The sequence below is a fragment of the Antrostomus carolinensis genome, unplaced genomic scaffold (assembly GCF_000700745.2).
Source record: "Antrostomus carolinensis isolate BGI_N321 unplaced genomic scaffold, ASM70074v2 scaffold1124, whole genome shotgun sequence".
Taxonomy (NCBI): Eukaryota; Metazoa; Chordata; class Aves; order Caprimulgiformes; family Caprimulgidae; genus Antrostomus; species Antrostomus carolinensis.
The window spans coordinates 3,373-21,012 of record NW_010308458.1 but is presented as its reverse complement, the minus strand read 5'-3'; the positions used below and the strand labels follow the sequence as shown (position 1 = coordinate 21,012).

At 37.7% G+C, this 17,640-nt stretch overlaps 1 protein-coding gene across 1 annotated transcript in view; it reads right to left on the bottom strand.

Annotated features, from left to right (window-relative positions):
* CRAMP1 (cramped chromatin regulator 1) overlaps window positions 1-14,475 on the bottom strand; it is a 37,467-nt gene extending 22,992 nt beyond the window's left edge. Inside the window, exons 1-5 of the mRNA XM_010165750.2 lie at window positions 14,430-14,475; window positions 13,828-14,021; window positions 11,987-12,140; window positions 9,854-9,937; window positions 7,118-7,166 (exon numbers count right to left, since the gene is read on the bottom strand). Coding sequence (XP_010164052.2) covers window positions 7,118-7,166; window positions 9,854-9,937; window positions 11,987-12,140; window positions 13,828-14,021; window positions 14,430-14,475 — 527 coding nt within the window. The remainder of the gene's footprint in view (window positions 1-7,117; window positions 7,167-9,853; window positions 9,938-11,986; window positions 12,141-13,827; window positions 14,022-14,429) is intronic.
* Between the last annotated feature and the right edge of the window lie 3,165 nt (window positions 14,476-17,640).

Below are 17,640 nucleotides of genomic sequence, written 5' to 3'. Positions count from 1 at the left end.
AACAAAGTTACTGATGGCAATATTTACTACCTAATTCTTCAAGCAATAAGGATCAGCTAGCATAGAAGGGATCTTACTTTTTCCTATGCTGTAAGAAAGGCAACATCAGGCAGAAAGAGCTCTTGTCTACGCTCCTAAGAAGGAAATTTGCAAAGAAACAGCAGAAGTGAAGCCAGACCTGAGAAGACGGAGTTGATGAGGTGAGCAGCTCAAAAGTTTCAGTTACTAAGCTGTGAACTTCTACAGATTCAGAATATCTGAGGGATGGAAGGGCAGATTTCCTCAATCTGCACTGATCTACCAGAAGCTACAGGGAGTATGTTAGCCATCACTCCTTCTAACGAGCTCCGACACAGAAGTAGCGATGGCTCAATTAATGAAAAGAGGAGAAGGCTCTCAAGTGCTGAGGAGAAACTAGCAATAGTGCTACTCAAGAAAAAATGAAAAACACCCAAGAGCTACTTGCCTGGTTTTAAACAGTGCTTCCTATTTCCACATCTGCAACAGCAGACAACACTACAGCTGCTGTAACAGAAGCATTGTTGTTAGCTTTCCTCTTTCAACTTCACTCTAACTTGAATTGTTAGAACCTTGAATTGTTTGAAGACAGTGGGTCCCACCAAGTACAACAGTCAATCTTTGCCAGTGGAAAGACTCTTAGGAGGAGGACATGGTAACACTTGTGGATATCTAATCAATGACGTAAGAGAACAATGAAAGGTAAAACTTCCTCCTGGTCATTGCAATAGACACCTCAGCCTTAACGCATGAGACTTAATATCCTCTTGTCATTATATTAAAGTGCAGATATGTTTTTAACCAGAAAATTAGCATTTTTTAGAAAACAAATCTCCTGAAAATAAGTTTAACCATATGCAGCCAGCACACACTCTCAGTTTTGGGTTTTTTTGTGGGTTTTTTTTGGTTTTTTATGTGTAAATAAACAAGTTTTCAGTACAAGTGAGGACAAGATCAGTGTGAATCAAACTAAACTCACTTATGTCAAGTTAATGAGGACTGCAATGTATCAAGACAGGAAACTCAACTACAAGTTCTGCTGCTCTCAAATTCAGCTGGTCAACGTTTGGACAACTTCTCTTTTGGGTCTGAGTCTTTAGGTGTAGAACCTTCACTCTTCTTCACAAGCCCAAACTTTGGTCTCAGTCAGTAGTCAGAAGTGGCAGCCTAGTATTAAAATGCCTGGTACAAAACCTGAAGGATTAGGCAAAACTAGAGAATTTGCAGGAAATAAAAACTCTAGATACGTATTACATATCTTTGTCCAGCGCTTATTATTATTTCCCCCAAGAATAGTAAATGAAAAAACAGCTAAGGACTAAACATCTTCAACTTTTACTGTAGCTCCTAAAAATCACTCTTTCTGTTATACAGTTTTACTCTAAAGTAACACATCCTCGTGATTCACAACAAATACCTTTTGCCTTTAACTACAGGGATTCAATGACAGCTACATTCACTCTATTACCACTAATGCTGTTCATCACAGTAAGTAATTTTATAAAGCTCATGTTAAGATGATAGGATGCATAAATGAAAACACTAGAAAACACAAAGTCTGGGAACGTGATAGAACAGTTGTATGGAAAACAATGCTGCTGCATGAACATGCAAAACTTACTGTCTTCCTTGCTGTTGCAAGGAATTAATTACAGAAATCAGAACTGCTGTAATGATTTCCTTGCTTAGTAAAGACATGCTTAGGTGTTCCCTCCTGTTCTAGTAGAAAACACTTTCATAATAACTTCATACAAAATTCACTAAAGCCAGTGAAAATAAATCCAGTGACTCAATGCACCTTGAAACAGGTTGCTAAATTGCAAATTTACCCTACTTAAGGTCAGCAAATTCTTTTGACTACTTGTGTGAGCTGAGACTCTCCTCCTGCATCTTGGTTTTAACTAATGCAAGACCTTATGTGGCGCTTAGGGACATGGTTTAGTGGGCATGGTGGTGTTGGGTTGATGGCTGGACAAGGTTTTTTCCAACCTTAATGATTCTATGATTCTTTTTATCAAATGTGCCCTTGAAGTAGCTGCATGCAAGTGAAGAAACAGAAATATCATCATTATTATTATCATTGTAACTTTGACAGTGTAAGGGTGAAAAGAGAAGGGGTTTGTAGGTTCTCAAGCATTGGAAGGGGTTGCCCAGGGCAGTGGTGGAGTCCCCATCCCTGGAGGGATTGAAGAGTCGTGTAGACACAGTGCTGAGGGACATGGGTTAGTCGGGGACTTGTCAGTGTGAGGTTAATGATTGGACTGGATGAGCTTAAAGGGCTTTTCTAATCGAGGCAATTCTGGGGTTTTGTGTGTGATTCTGCAGGGAGAAACATTATTTCTTCTTAGATAAACTGATATGACTACATAAAACAGGCAAGCTTTGTGGAAATTGCTCCATCACATGACTTGAATGTGACTGAAAGGCTATTTGATCCACCTAGAACAGCTGAGGTAATTTGATCAAGGAAAAGAAGGAAGAAAAGCGTTGCTGTTCATTTTTTGTATTTTCTATTTCTCTTAAAGAGCCTAGCTAGTTGGTCATAAAGTATTTGTTATTGAGTCAGGCTTGCTGGCATTTGTTCTTGATTCATTTGTCTAGCACCTGCTCAGCTGCACCTTGGGTTGCAGATACCCACTATCTGTTACCACCACAGAGCAGCTCACAAATGAACAACGGATCAGCATCATAAGCTCCTGGCTGCATTTGTACCTGTGCTTAAAAGGCAGTGGGGAGTGGGGGGGAAGCCACCCACCAAAATCTAGGATAAAAGCCAGAAAAGAAGTATGAAAAACATAAGTATATTACAGAAAAAAAAAGTCTAGGAGATAAATCAGATTGGAGGAAAGAAAACAAATGCAAAATTGCTGATAGCAGTAAAAGAGGAGCAGGAACTACTGTATTCCCTGAGTACCGAGAGAGAATGGCACAGTTCAGAAATTAGCAAGCAAAAAAAAGCACACTGTGCAATAAAAGAGAGAACACAGAACACACAGAAATTTGACAAAACGACATTTAAAAACGACACATGGAAGTTTTTGTCCTGGCCATACAGCACTCTCATGACTATAGCAATCAATACCTTTATTTCCATTGCTCCCTAAAATACATTTTAGAAGTAGCATCCCAGCTCTCTAGATTCAAGTATGCTGCTTGGAAAGTCAGGGATAATTCCCCTAATTCCCTTTTCATAAATTATGATGGGCTTCAAGCAATCTATGGAGAGTCTGATAATAAGTTGCGTGGCCAGCAGGTCGAGGGAGGTGATTCTCCCCCTCTACTCTGCTCTTGTAAGGCTCCACCTGGAGTGCTGTGTCCAGTTCTGTAGACCCCAACACAAGAGAGACCTGGAGCAGCTGGAACGAGTCCAGAGGAGGCCACGAGGATGATGCGAGGGCTGGAGCAGCTCTGCTGTGAGGACAGGCTGAGAGAGTTGGGGCTGTTCAGCCTGGAGAAGAGAAGGCTCCAGGGAGATCTTATAGCGGCCTCCCAGTACCTGAAGGGGGTGTACAGGAAAGCTGGGGAAGGACTTTTCATAAGGGCAGTTAATGACAAAACAAGGGGAAATGGGTTTAAGCTGAAAGAGGGGAGGTTTAGATGAGATATTAGGAAGTTCTTCACTGTGAGGGTGGTCAGACACTGGCCCAGGTTGGCCAGAGAAGCTGTGGCTGCTCCTCCCTGGAAGTGTTGAAGGCCAGGTTGGATGAGGCTTTGAGCAACCTGGTCTAGTGGAAGGTGTCCCTGCTGCTGGCAGGGGGGTTGGAACTGGATGAGCTTTAAGGTCCCTTCCAACCCAAACCATTCTATGATTCTAAGTTATTCTTTAAACTAATATAAAATTAGCTATAGTTACAGACTGTAGTTTCCTAATTGAAATCCATTGCTGGGATTCTAGAAAAATAATAGTTCTACTAATCTAAAAGAAAAGCACAGTAAAAAGGAGACAGCCTGAAACACAACTACTCTTAGCTTAAAAATATTTACTTCCTTCTCTTACCTAGATGCTGGATATTTTCAAATGCAGAAAATGGGAAATCTTAAAAAATTTATTCTACTGAATACACATTAAGAACTCCTAGTACAACTCAACACCAAGAGCATATTCTGCTTACTTAAAAAGATCGGTTTTGTATTCAATTTTTTTCAGGATGAACTGCTATTCACACTGAATAGTACTGTCCTTTAACTACTGCATATTTACAGAATTTCTTTATGTGTCTGTTGTGGTTTGCTGGTCCTTTTTTTTTTTTTTTTTTTTTTTTTTTTTAAGCTCATCCACAAATCCTACAGATTTACAAAGATATCCAGAAAATATACCTTTGTTTCCTGTTATATACGCTAATCAAACAATCCAGTAACATATGGTTGCTGTAATAAACTAGCAACAAAGGATGGGACAGAAAGTGATTCAGATTCCCTAAAATTTTTCAGGGAGCTTTGTCTCGTAGTTGTCCTGCTTACTGATTCTGAAAACTTCTTTAAGCTGCTCGTGTGGGCTGGTGTTGACGTGAATGTGCTAAACTACTCAGACCGCTACTCCAACCAGAAGCTGACAGAACAACTCTTATCTTCCCCTTGCATCTATAAATATCTAAATTTTGATCTATTTTCTAAAAGATCCCCAGTTCATTCAACTACAACTTACCAAATGCTACGGTCTAGCCTGAGTTTCACGTGTTGTTAAAATTCTGAAGTACAGGGACACAGAGCAGTGAATGGCCTTAACTTCAATTACCAAACAAGGATATTTCCCACAAAGATTTTGCCATTACTTGAAAAAGCCAGTCAATTAAGTTTTTGGGCCCTATTTAGTACCTGTGACCTGGGTTATAAGCTCAACTAGGAAGATTTTAAATGCAGTTTTCTTCTGAACACCTCACAGAGTCTTTTGTTTTTCCATACACCATGTAATTATTACAGAAAGCCAGAGCTGATGCGTACCATAAGCAAAGTAAGCACTGAATTAGAATGTGTAACTCCAGGGTCTAGAGTCATCCCACAAATAAATTGCCAGGTAGCTCCTCACAGTCTTAGCCTCTCTTGACCTTTCTTCCCATTAAACAAGGCTAATGTTTACCTATTTCAGGAGAAGACCATCACAATAATGCATGTTCACATTCTCCATTTTTAATCACTTTGGATTTGCTTCCACTCGAGATTTTCACCATAGTGACAAGTCTTACAAAGCACACTGCACTCAGAGCAAAAGGAATATGACACTTGAAAAAACATGTTAGGAACTGAAAAAAAGAAGTGCTTACAAACAGAGAGGGGGATCACAGAATTGTAACATCACTGAGCAAGACTGAAAGTTCAGTCTAATGGGATATATGCAATGTGGTTGCTTGTGTGAGATATGAGGCTGCCCTGCACATGCAGGGAATTAATTCAGATGCTGCAGACATCTGGGTGGTGATGAAGATGAAAATGTGAACATTGTTTCCCATTGTTGCTCCTCTTCGACTGACAAGGTTTACCCAGCAAACAGGGTAAGATGCAGCAGAAAAAGGGAAGCAAAGATGTGTCTTCCTTCTGGCCGACAAAAAGCCTATGAACAGCAACTATGTCTGAACTGCCTAAGAATGTTAATATTATGTACACTCTAGTTTTTGATCAGAAGATTAGCATTAGTATTTTCAAATGCAAAGACTTCTGTTTTCAAAATGGTTTGTAACAAGACCGGCTTTTACAGAACAGACACCTGGACTTCATAGAATCATTAGCCCTCAATAACAATTAATTAGAAGAACTAAGGCCTTAATCATGCAAAGTGCTAGACTGGTGTTACAGCTTGCTAAAAGTCATCAGTCCCATTTATTCTGGTTTAGTCTATTTGGATGACACACAGTATTAGAAAGGCTCTCCAGTACAACACAGACACCAAAATGACTGTGTATACCCTGAAGTCTGGAGATATTCAGGACACTAGGGAAAAAAGGCACAAACCAGGCCCATTTTAACTGATAATTCCAATTTAAAGTAGTAATTTGCTTTAAGTCATTTCACTATATGAAAAAACTTACTGCTAAGATTTTCTTGATTGTACAAAACCCAAACCAAATGGCAATTTTTCTTCTCATTTCAAAGTTCACATTTAACAAAAGAATGAACAACGGATTTCAAAAATAATCACATTCAAGTCCTGCAACACAACAGCACACTGTACAAAAGTGCATCTCCCAGGAGATAAGGTTAATAAACTGTAGGGAACTCATTTGGAATTAATAGAAAGGCACAATAAGAAGTATCCATTTTATGTAAGGTGAAGTCAAAAAGGCAGCAGCTGCTGAGTGGACAAACTCTTCCACCTGTTTACAGTGAAGTTTACTTTATTAATTATTTGTCTGCTACAATGAAGCAATCTGAAAGCACAAATGCCAAAAGTAAAAAGGGATCTGTAACAGACAGAAAATAATAGTATTTTAATACTGCTGTTAAAAACATGATTAGGACAAACCAATGCCTGCTGAGTAACTACAATTTGAAACAAAGTTTAACGACCACACTCCTTATAATAATATCCTTTGAAAGAGATTTTACTGTAGAGTACAGAAATTCTAAAAGCAGGGCTACTTCAGAAAATTTTACATACAAATGTACCACGTATTCCCTCATTTCTAATAGAGCAGCAACTTCTAACCCTTTCTGTATTCTAAAAGCACACTGCCAAGGCTGAACCCCCAAATGCCATAATTATTTATTGAAGTGAAAGAGAATACTTGTTCTTCAAGTCAAGTAGATGCAGAACCAGCTGGAGGTCTGAAGCCTACAGGTGTGAAAGTCAGGACTCGTGAGCACTGTTGGCAGAATTGTTTTGAGATGAAATATATTCCCTATAGTGAATCAACATAATGCTCTAACCTCTGTAAAGAATTCTCATTACCTTCTTAAATTTCACCCATCATTTCTTACTAATAACAATTAATGGCTTCACAGAAAAGGAGGAAAAAAACCTGTATGAGACAAATTAAGAACAGAAAAAGTCAAACTGCAGCTCTAAAAAGGTAAGAAGTGCCCCCTAGACTCTGGATGAGCAATTCAACAATCAAGCTGCTGAACAACCTGGTTTTAAGAACTTCAGGAATAAGTTCTTACTTACCCGGCTTGAATAAGCTCATTCAGTTTAGCTGCATTCTTGTCATCCATACCTTTACAAGAAATGGGATAAAACACTGAGTTAGAATTTAAAGTCATGTAGTTATGACCTTTTTTTGTGTCCCATTTGGTTTTCAAAGCTATTATATTTTATTCTCACATAGGATTCATGCACATAAATGTGCTATAACATACCCTTTCTGAAAAGTTTCTATTTTTCATAACGTACAAGCTTTAAACGATCCCTGCCATGAAAACTACATTTTACTCATGAATTAAACGACACTAGTTTAGGTGCTACAGTCATCTGGGGTTGCTGGGCATTAATCTGACACTGCACTATTAAAAAGAAAAGCTTCCTCATCTTCCTGCTCAATCTCTGTTGCTAAGGCAGCACACAGCACAACGAAAGAGCATCAAGCCCTCACAGTGGTGAATGCAATAAAATAAGTAAATAAAAACAATAAAATGTACATCTAACCTACACTTTCCTTCTACACATTATGCAGCACGTTTTTAAATGGACATTATGGTAACTTGATTTATATTCCCTATGATAGTTAGGCCCAGATCTATTTACTGAACAATTAACCTCACTCTGGCAATGCTGAAAGGACTCCTGACATACTTTTGTGTCTCAATACCTCTACATAAGTCATCTCAGTTTCTGGGAATACAGGACTGGGGGAAAACCAAAAGAGAGAAAAAAAAAAAAAAAAGAGAGAAACTACTTTCACCATAAACCTCTCATAAATTGAGTGTAGAGCCTTGTTAATCCCATTTGGTCTTGGAGACTAGAATTTTCCAAGTGACAGTGGTTAAAACATGTAACCAAGTACCAAAGTTATAAAAAGACAGAAGCACAGAGTATGCATGCATTGCCATGGTGACTGTGTGAAACCTTACTCCCAGTCATAGCAAGGAGGGTCTGTTGATGCATTTAAGACAGGATGTGGATATAGGAAGAAATGCTAATACTGATTTCTAATGACAATGCAGTCTGCCTTGCCTCTGCACCTTCTTTGTCATGAAACAGTTCAAAATTGCTTCTCCAAGATGAATTAACACAATGGAGATCTTTGAAGAAATGGAATAAAGTTAGTATGAACATTCACAACAATGTTGTTCATGATACATTAGAATAAAAATTCGAGGTGAGGAAATAGTATAGCAGAAAAAAAATTTTCCAAAATACCACATTTCTATTAGGAATTGTAAATGTCCACTCATTAAAGCTTTCTTGTCTTTTTCACTTTGCAACTAGTATGACTTTACAAAGAAGTGAAAGTATTTTGATGATTTTCCATGTCTCACAAATTAAAGAAAACACACAGAAGATGCACTACGATATAACACCAACTCTTGGTGACAAGCTTGGGGACAAATGAAAAAAATACACAGATAAGAAGGCACATGTGCATGGACTATTGCATACAGCGCATGTTCCTCTGCTCATTCCCCAGGCCAGCCACATCAGAGCTTTCTCTAGTCTGGAAGCCATAAAGACCATGTGAACCATACCCTGGGCTGCACACAGAGCAGCGTGGGCAGCAGGTCAAGGGAGGGGATTCTGCCCCTCTGCTCCGCTCTCCTGAGACTCCACCTGCAGTGCTGCCTCCAGTGCTGGGGTCCACAGCACAAGAAAGACATGGACCTGTTGGAGCAGGTCCAGAGGAGGCCACGTAGGCGATCAGGGGGCTGGAGTACCTCTCCTATGAGGAAAGGCTGAGAGAGTTGGGGCTGTTCAGCTCAGAGACAAGAAGGTTCCAGGGAGACCTCACTGCAGCCTTTCAATACTTAAAGGGGGCTTATAAGAAAAATGGAGAGAGACTTCTTAGCAGGGCCTTAGTGACAGGACAAGGGGTAATAGTTTCAAACTAAAAGAGGGGAGATTCAAACTAGATATAAGGAAGAATTTTTTTTTATTATGAGAGCAGTGAGACACTGGAACAAGTTGCCCAGAGAGGTGGTAGAAGCCCCATCCCTGGAAACATTCAAGGTCAGGCTGGACAGGGCTCTGAGAAACCCTGCTTACTGCAGGGGGGTTGGACTACATAGCCTTGAAAGGTCCCTTCCAATCCAAATCATTCTATGATTCTGTGAGCATGGTACTAAGCCCAAACTCAGATATCTTGCTAATGCAACTACTAATCAACTTCCAGAAAATGGGTCAGCACCGGTATGGCATATATACTCATCCATCTCCACTCATCCTTACCAACAAAACCAGCCAACAGGATTGACAAGGTCAGAATGCATCTTGGTTAGCCACTGGTTATACAGCTGTTATTTCTGATTATGATTTGTAATGCTTTTTCATCTTCAGGGATCAATAACTAAAGAGACTGACTTACAGAAAGACATCCCAGATTTTGATTGCATAGACAGAAATAACTGCAGGTTCCGATGATACGATTTACATACTTAATTGTTTAGTTCTCAAGAATAATAAACAGATAGTCTAAGCTGTGTATCTATTTACTTGTCATCTGTGGAAACTACATGCACTGCATTCCACAGACAGCAAAAGCTAAAGAAATCTGTCAAAGAAAAAGGTGCCTAAAGAGGTCTTTAAAAATACATTCAATGAAAACATGATGCTACAGATTACTGCAATAGAGTACAATGAACACAAACTCTGAATAACTCAAAAGTGAAACTCTACTAGACGTTGCCAACTTCAAGGGCAGACACTTCTGATTCTACTGTATAAAGATAATTTTAAGTCATTCATACTCACATCCCCCAATCTTTTTCCTTAGTTCCCCATAGCAGATTAAGCCATAAAGCTCCAGGGAGGATTTTTTCAGTCCTTGAGAAAACACTGAAAAGCAGAAAAGGTGCAAGTGAGATGCAAACTACGGATACTCACACACATACATACTCACACACTGCAGATACTCATTTCAACACTGAAAATTAGATTATTTTTATTTTCAGTGATGAGACAGATCACACTGAAGGTAAGACTAAGTTGTGTTTCAAGAAACACTACAATGAGACAGGCTCACCAATTTCCTTTTGGGGACTTATCCGGGAAATGCAGCATTTTTTAGATCACAGAAAAAACAAAGCAATTCCCATAGAATTTAAACAAATATGCAACAGTTCAATATGCAAAATAAAGCTAACTCCAGTATCACTTAATTGTTTACAGTTTGTAAAGGAAAAGTCCAGATGCTCCCACGAAAAGGCATATAGAACTCTTTCTTACATGAAAATTAAGAAGTAGGTCTGAAATTTCCAGAAGACAGACGTTTTCTGTGCACATGAACACACCTTAGAGATTTAATACAAACTCCAGATTCTAAATTTTTATATGAAGAATTGCACACATTTTATTCAACTTTACAAGTTGGTTTTTTTTTTTTCCTCCTTTCTCATCAACACATATGATCTGGACATTATTATTGCTAGTAGATCTAAATATCTATGACAGAAAGGAAAGACAATCTTGTGGCTTACAAATCAGATGAAAATATTTATTCTTGTCTATTCATCAATACTTCAGTTACCTCTGACTTGCAGACTCATTTAATATCAAAATGCAGGCACACATATTTCTACCAATACTAAAACTAATAAAACTATTGCACTAATTCTTAAATTCCTTTAGCTAATGTGTTTTCAGACCTTATAGATACAGAACTGTGCAGTATCCAGAAAACAGATGAAGTTCCTCCATGACTTTTTTTTTTTTTAAGTTCTTCCATACTGTGTTTGCTGTAACATTTTTTCTTAAATAAAATACTAATGGGCTTGCTTCATCTTAAAATGCTGTCTGGTTTTGAAAAAGGAACCAAACAATACACCTTAGGACAGGTGTTTTAGATGTGCAAGTCCTCCTTTAGACAACCTAATCACAGAAACAAACAAAACAATTTCATAAAGAGACTATGTTGTACACTATCTTTGCATTCCTTCAGCTTTTTTTCTAGTCATATCCATTTCTCATTAATGAGTTATTTTCAACTTGAGAGGCTCCGGTCACAAACTGAAGAGATGAATTTATTATCCAAATTTTTGCTGATGTTAAAGAGAGTTGTTTAAAGACCAAAACATTAAACCACCATGAAACTGCCATGATTTATGCAAGTTAGAATATAGCATGAGAAGGACAGAAAAGCCCCGGAGACCTTTATTTGATCAGCAAGCTAACCAGAGAACAGACATTCTTCATACCTTAAAAGAGTCAGGAGAACTGAGTTTTAGTAAAATCAGTTCACTCTGCAACAGATTTCTTTAACTTGCTATTTAGATTCATGCTACCTGCAAACTGACTTGAACTCTCACTGTCCATTACTGAACAGTATGCGTTTGATAAAAATAAATTATCAATGATCATATATTACTACTATTGTTACAAAACAACACTAGCAGTTCATATGACTTCCCAATTTCCGTTTCATTCAACAAGCTGGGAAAGGAGGGAAAAGAATGGGGAGACAGGTACATGGCAATAGGGATCCTCAGTTACTGAACCAATGATTGCAGGCTTATTTAAAGTGTAAGCAAATATTTCACCATCTACACTCGTCTGAGACTATTTACTTCTATCTTCCCCCAAGAAGTGCAAAGCAGTGCTAGAGTCAATTTGCTCAATGAAATAATGCCTGACTAACATTTAGGTTGAGCTGTCCTCAAACCTGTGTGCCTGAGAACAGAAAAACATGTCCTTGAACCTGGCTTTTCCCCAGTATTAATAGCAGGATCAGCATTTATTATGGTGTGGTGAATTGGTGTAAAAGCAGTGATACAAAAAACAGCTTTTGAGCAGTATTTTTCAAAAAACATAAACCTTGGTATCGCCAAAAATAAGACATGTTCACAAGACTGTGAGCTCTACACTAAGCCCATTTCATTGCATACTAACCATTATCAAAGTCAATGTACTTTGAGATCTTGTGCCAGGTGCGGTAGTAGAAATGGCGAACCTGTTCCTTATTCTTCACCATGCTTGCTGGTTTGCCTTTCTTCTTGTATTTCAGGGCAATGTTGTTCTGGATAGCTTCAAAGTCCTTCCCATGCTGAAGAATAAATAAAACAAATCCAAATACTCAAAATCAAACTTGTATCTTGTCACAAGACAACTCAGACAACATAAGGGACTTTGGAGTTCTTTGTGTCAATAGTCAAAATTCTTGGGTATCAGAACTCAACAGCAAAAGAATGACACTGGTTTACCTTATTTTATATAAAGTGTATTATAGATGCCAAATAAACTACTTTCCAGTTTCTTGAACTGTTTCAAATAAAAAAAAAAAAGTAAGTTGTTAGCAAACTTAAAAAAAAAACCCCCATCAACCTCATCGATTTTACTCATAAACATGCTAAACAGCAGAACCGAAAATACCATCCTTCTCCCTTAGCTTTCTTTACTTGCCTCCGCGCTTTTCCCTCTCTCCCTCCTACCTCAATTTCTGACTCGGATGAGTGAAAAGCCTATTATATTTGACAGCTTCACTTTTATTTACATTAAATTTCATGTTCCAGTTATTAGGAGTAGAAAATTTGTGTTTCAAATAAATAAAGGAAGTATTATACTTAAAAAAACAAAACCAAAAAACCTTCTTACAGAAAACACATTTGTACACTGCATGCCATTCAGAAGTTTATTCTCAGGGTAAAAATAAAAATGAGACACCTAAGTGTCCCTTTAGAGCTAGCCAATTCCTATAAAATCCTTGGAGTTTGAAAGAGGAAAATTTAATTTTATATACATTATCACTGAACTCCTGCTATCACAGAATTTCTTAGTACTCAAAAAAGGCTGGAGCTGATTTAAATATAGAGTGTGAAAACCTCTTTTGAAAGGTATTGTCACAAAATGAATAGAAGTCAGGGACCAAACAACCTGAGTCCCAAATCCATCTTAGATCAAATTTTTCAACTTTTCCTCTGCACTCAAAAACAAACAAGTTTTCTTTGAGTGAGGAAAGGACTTAAAAATTACATGATTCCCAGGAATATTACTGCAAGTCAGGGGAGTTAAAGAAATAAAAGAGTGTTTAAGCGTTCATTTTGTCCACACATGAATCATGCCTACCACTAAAAAAAGTGTTTTTAAGAAGATGCAGATACGCAAAAAAACTCACCATCATTTCTTTTGTTTTCACCTTTAGTATGTATTTTCATAACTTAAGTGCTCTTAAAATAATCATAGGAACAGGACAACCAGGAATACATCGTATACATTGTATGAGATGAAAGATAAGACGATCTAACTTTTCTTTGTCTCTCAGCCCCAGTACTGAACTGGCTCAAACCTTTTCATGGTCAAAGACTAAACACAGTGCCTACAATTCTTATTAGAATAGAACATATTTTCTTGTTTGCTAATATTACAGCATAAGTGTGTTGCTTTTGAATACTGAGACTGGGGAATAATTATTCATTATTTATTTATTTCTCATTTGAAACAGAACCATCATTGAAAAATAATCTAAACTATTATGAACATTCATGAATAAAACTCACAAATATTTCCTGCGTATTTCAAAACAAAATAAAAGCTTGACACTTTTGAACTGGGGTTTTGATTGACAGCTGTTTTATAGCCTACTGTATAGACACATATGCATAGGCAAACAAATGCACATGTGTACTTACGCCTTTCGCTCCAGCAAATCTCAACTGGATCAACCCTCTTTAGAAATATCCAGATACTAAATGAAGCCATCTAAGCCACAACTTGTTACTCTCTTCTACATGTACCTCATACAGTCCCTCGAAGAAAGTATTTTTGTCCTCTGTGCTCCACGATTCCCACTGCCGTCTGACCTTCTTTCCTTCCTCCTTCTCTCCAGCTGAGGAGCCCAGGTTCCTTGCTGCTGACTTTGAACTCCCAGCAGGATTGCTGGAAGGAATTCCTGATGTGGCACCAGATGCAGTCCCTCCATTATCTGCTGCTGCAAAAAAACATGATCAGAGTGAATATTAAACCAACTGGAGGATTCATGGATAAGAGATAAGTGAGGAACTCAGAATTGCCTTCTTCACCACTCCCATCTATATCAGGTTCTTTTCAAGATATCTCACTTGAAATACAATAGGCAAATAACAAGGGCTTTTTTTAAAAGAAATAAAATCCCAAAGAGTAAAAAACAAGGAGAAAGTTTCAATGGCTTAATTTTATATTTTCAGAGATAACACAGACAAGCAGGAACATACCAAAACAACCTCTAAAAGACAACACACTCTCTGATGCTCATACACTGGCATGATCTGCAGTTGCCCGTTTGTAGTCGAGGGGAACTCTAAGCAATGCTGAACATGGATGTGACCAATAAAGTAAACTAATGACCATGAGAAAATACACATCATTTCATATCCTTGTCTTGATCCTACTGCCTCCGAAATCATGTTGGTAATGAAAGGACTGAAAGATGTCTACTTTAGTTAATCACAGGACAATGGATCAGTATTATCAAGAATCTGATCCTCAGTATAAAGAGCTCCATCTCGGACCCTCAGCTCATCAGGATAACTCAAACTATTCCAAGGATGGCAAGTCCCAATCCCTTCTCCTTCCCCAAATCCTGGTGTCACTTTTGGAAAAAGGCAGAGAAGTGTCATCTTGACTGTACCTTTGTCAGTTATCAGCACCCCAAAAAACATGAATCAGAAAAAAATTACAAAGATCAGAAATACTAAAATGAGAATAAGGCCAGATGGAACTAAGATAATTTGCTGTTTATGCAAGTAGGGGACAGGGAAGAAATGGGATGGAGAAACTCCAAGAAGGGGAGAGCAACATATATTGCAGTAAGATTCCATTTCCTCACCTCTTTTTTTTTTTTTTTTTTTTTAAGTTGCCTCTGAAAAAATTAAGTCTTTCAAATGCATTTTAATCAGAAAAAACATCATTAACTAACCTTAAATCTGTGATTTATTCACAACAGAAATCAAACCAACCATGGCGCTTGGTTTGACCCTGTAACAGATTATCAGAATGTTAATCCAGAAACTAGGGAGACCTCCCAAAAGTGCACTCCATTTTCTCCATGAAAACGTAACCATTCTCAGTAACTTACATTTCTAAAACTGTATTCTCTTCATTTTGCTAAGTATTATTTAAGATTTGACTGCTCTCATCAAGTCAGGAGTGTACTTAATAAAACAGAAGCCTTTTAACATTAAAAATACATTGCTTGTTATAACTGTATAGACATATATCTCATTCAAGAACTGGGATATCCCAGTTCGATAATCCTAGTATTATTAAAAAAAAAAGTACCAGAAGAATCGACTGTTCTAGCCTTACTATGCTTTAGAGACTTCAAAGACTTGTATGTAAATCTTAACTGTAACTACTCAGTGGCAATTTGAAAGCAATTCCTTTGCATGACAAAACCGTATTGCTCTAAAACCTAAAAAAGCTGTTTGTTCGAGTAAAAAAGAACATTTGAAACCAAATGTGGAAGAGAGCAAGCACGAAAGTACATTTTTTTCCAGCATACAATAAATATTTACTTGACATAAAATATGATACTGTGACCATTTTAAGGTTAAAGTTTCTTTTATTTCTAGGAATGACTATTTGATCATTTTGACAAAAATAACTTTCAGCACGGGGAAGCACGTAAGGTAAAACATGAAAAAGAATTGGATATCTAGAAGAAAACACACTTAAAACCAACTTTTAAAATAAACACAGCTTTTCTATTTCCTAAAACCTTCATCAGCCACTGATAAAATAATTGAAAGTTAAGCAATTTAACTCTGGTACCATGAAGGTAAATCCTTTAAAAAAACTGAAACCATTAGGAAACCCTGAGCACTTTAATAGATGGCTGAGAAGAAAAGCAGCAATTTTAAGACACAGAATTGCTCCTTTATTCTGCAAATGTGCGATTGGAATATCACAATTTGCATGGTAAAGAAATACAGATCTCAATATTTCAAATCTTCAGTCAAGAAGGGGGAATTCAAACACATCAGTCCTCAGTCTCAATCTACATTGTCCTACTGCCCCTAGCTGCCAATGCAAAAGGCGTCCTTTATCAAGACAGCTACAGGATTCTACTCCAGAGTAACTACTCTGATCACAGACGTCTAACTTCCTGAGAGATCATTTAGAGGAACCACAAATGCAAGGTTTTGTTATTTGTTGGGTGGTGGGGGGTTTTTTGTTTGTCTGTTTGCTTGGGTTTTTTTTTTCCTCTTCCTGCTTGGTGTTTTTTGTTTTGTTTCGTTGGTTGGGGTTTTTTTTTTGCTTGGGTTGTTTTGTTTGTTTGGTGGGTTTTGGGGGGTTCTCTTTGGGGTTTTTTTGTTGTTTTTGTTTTGTTTTTACATCACTATACACAAATAAGTAAAAAACTAAAGTCTGCTACCTAAAGTTCAGGTTTTGTCAAAGATTTTCTAAAGATTTTACAGTACACCTGGTAGACACAAAGTTTTCATTAAAAAGCAGAAGGAGCAAAAGTAAGAGGGGGGACTTTAAATTCTAATACGACTATAAAGCTCAGTAGATTTCCTCTTAGTTGTATGTAAAAGATGAAACGGACAGAACAATTCTATCGAAGACATGCTAGGGACTCCACTGAGCTCCGCTGCTACAACAGATACATAGCCCATAATTGCTCTTCTGTTCCTTTAGATATATTCTACAAAATAAACTGTAGTCCTGGGAAGTTTATCACAGTCTTTCTTATTTCAAACAGAAACATATTACTATCCAGACAATTGTTTAGGATATTGTATATGAAGATCTAAAAATTCTAATATCCTGTCAACTGTACAGAGATCTTATATGCCATTTAATTCTTCAGGAATAAAGGAGTTTGCCATATTATCCCTTTGCACAAACGTTCTTCCTACTGTGCATGGTAATAGTTATCATTGGGTTACCGCAACCCACCCTAGAGTTTACTGGATCTTGATAAGGCAATGCAATTCAGTATACTCTAAAACATGGCTTTATAAACCAATTCAGGATAAAAGGCAAAATAAAAACTAAAAATAGCCATACATTGTTAAATTACACCCCATAAATTCATTCTTTCAATCTTACTGTATGAGATTCTTGTAACATACAAAACAGCTACCAAGTTTTCATCCTCTCACTAATGATAGCTGACAATGACCATTAATTCCCAACAATGGATGATTTAAAACTTAAGCCATGCATTAAACCAAAAAGGTCCACTAAAGCTAGCCACACCATTACTGATGCAGAATTGCTGGAGAGAGGAAGGGAGCTTACTCTAACCATCTGCTTAGGTGCTTGTTCCAAGTAAAATCACTTACAAAAGGGGATCACTTGCAGATGAGACAAAGACAAGATGGTCGTTCTCACTCTGTCTACTTATCCTGCATTACCCAGTCCTTCACTGGACATCCACGCAATGACAGCTACAACAATTCCTGCCCTTCACTCCAGGATGCAGTGGAGCACCAGCACCTGCGTACGATGTACAAAGCAGCAAGCTCGTTTGTTTAAGTTCTCAGCATTTTCATGCAGCTTTCAACCCACAGTTTGCAAAGACATCAGGTTTCTGTACTTGGTATTTGAACTGTAACCCACAA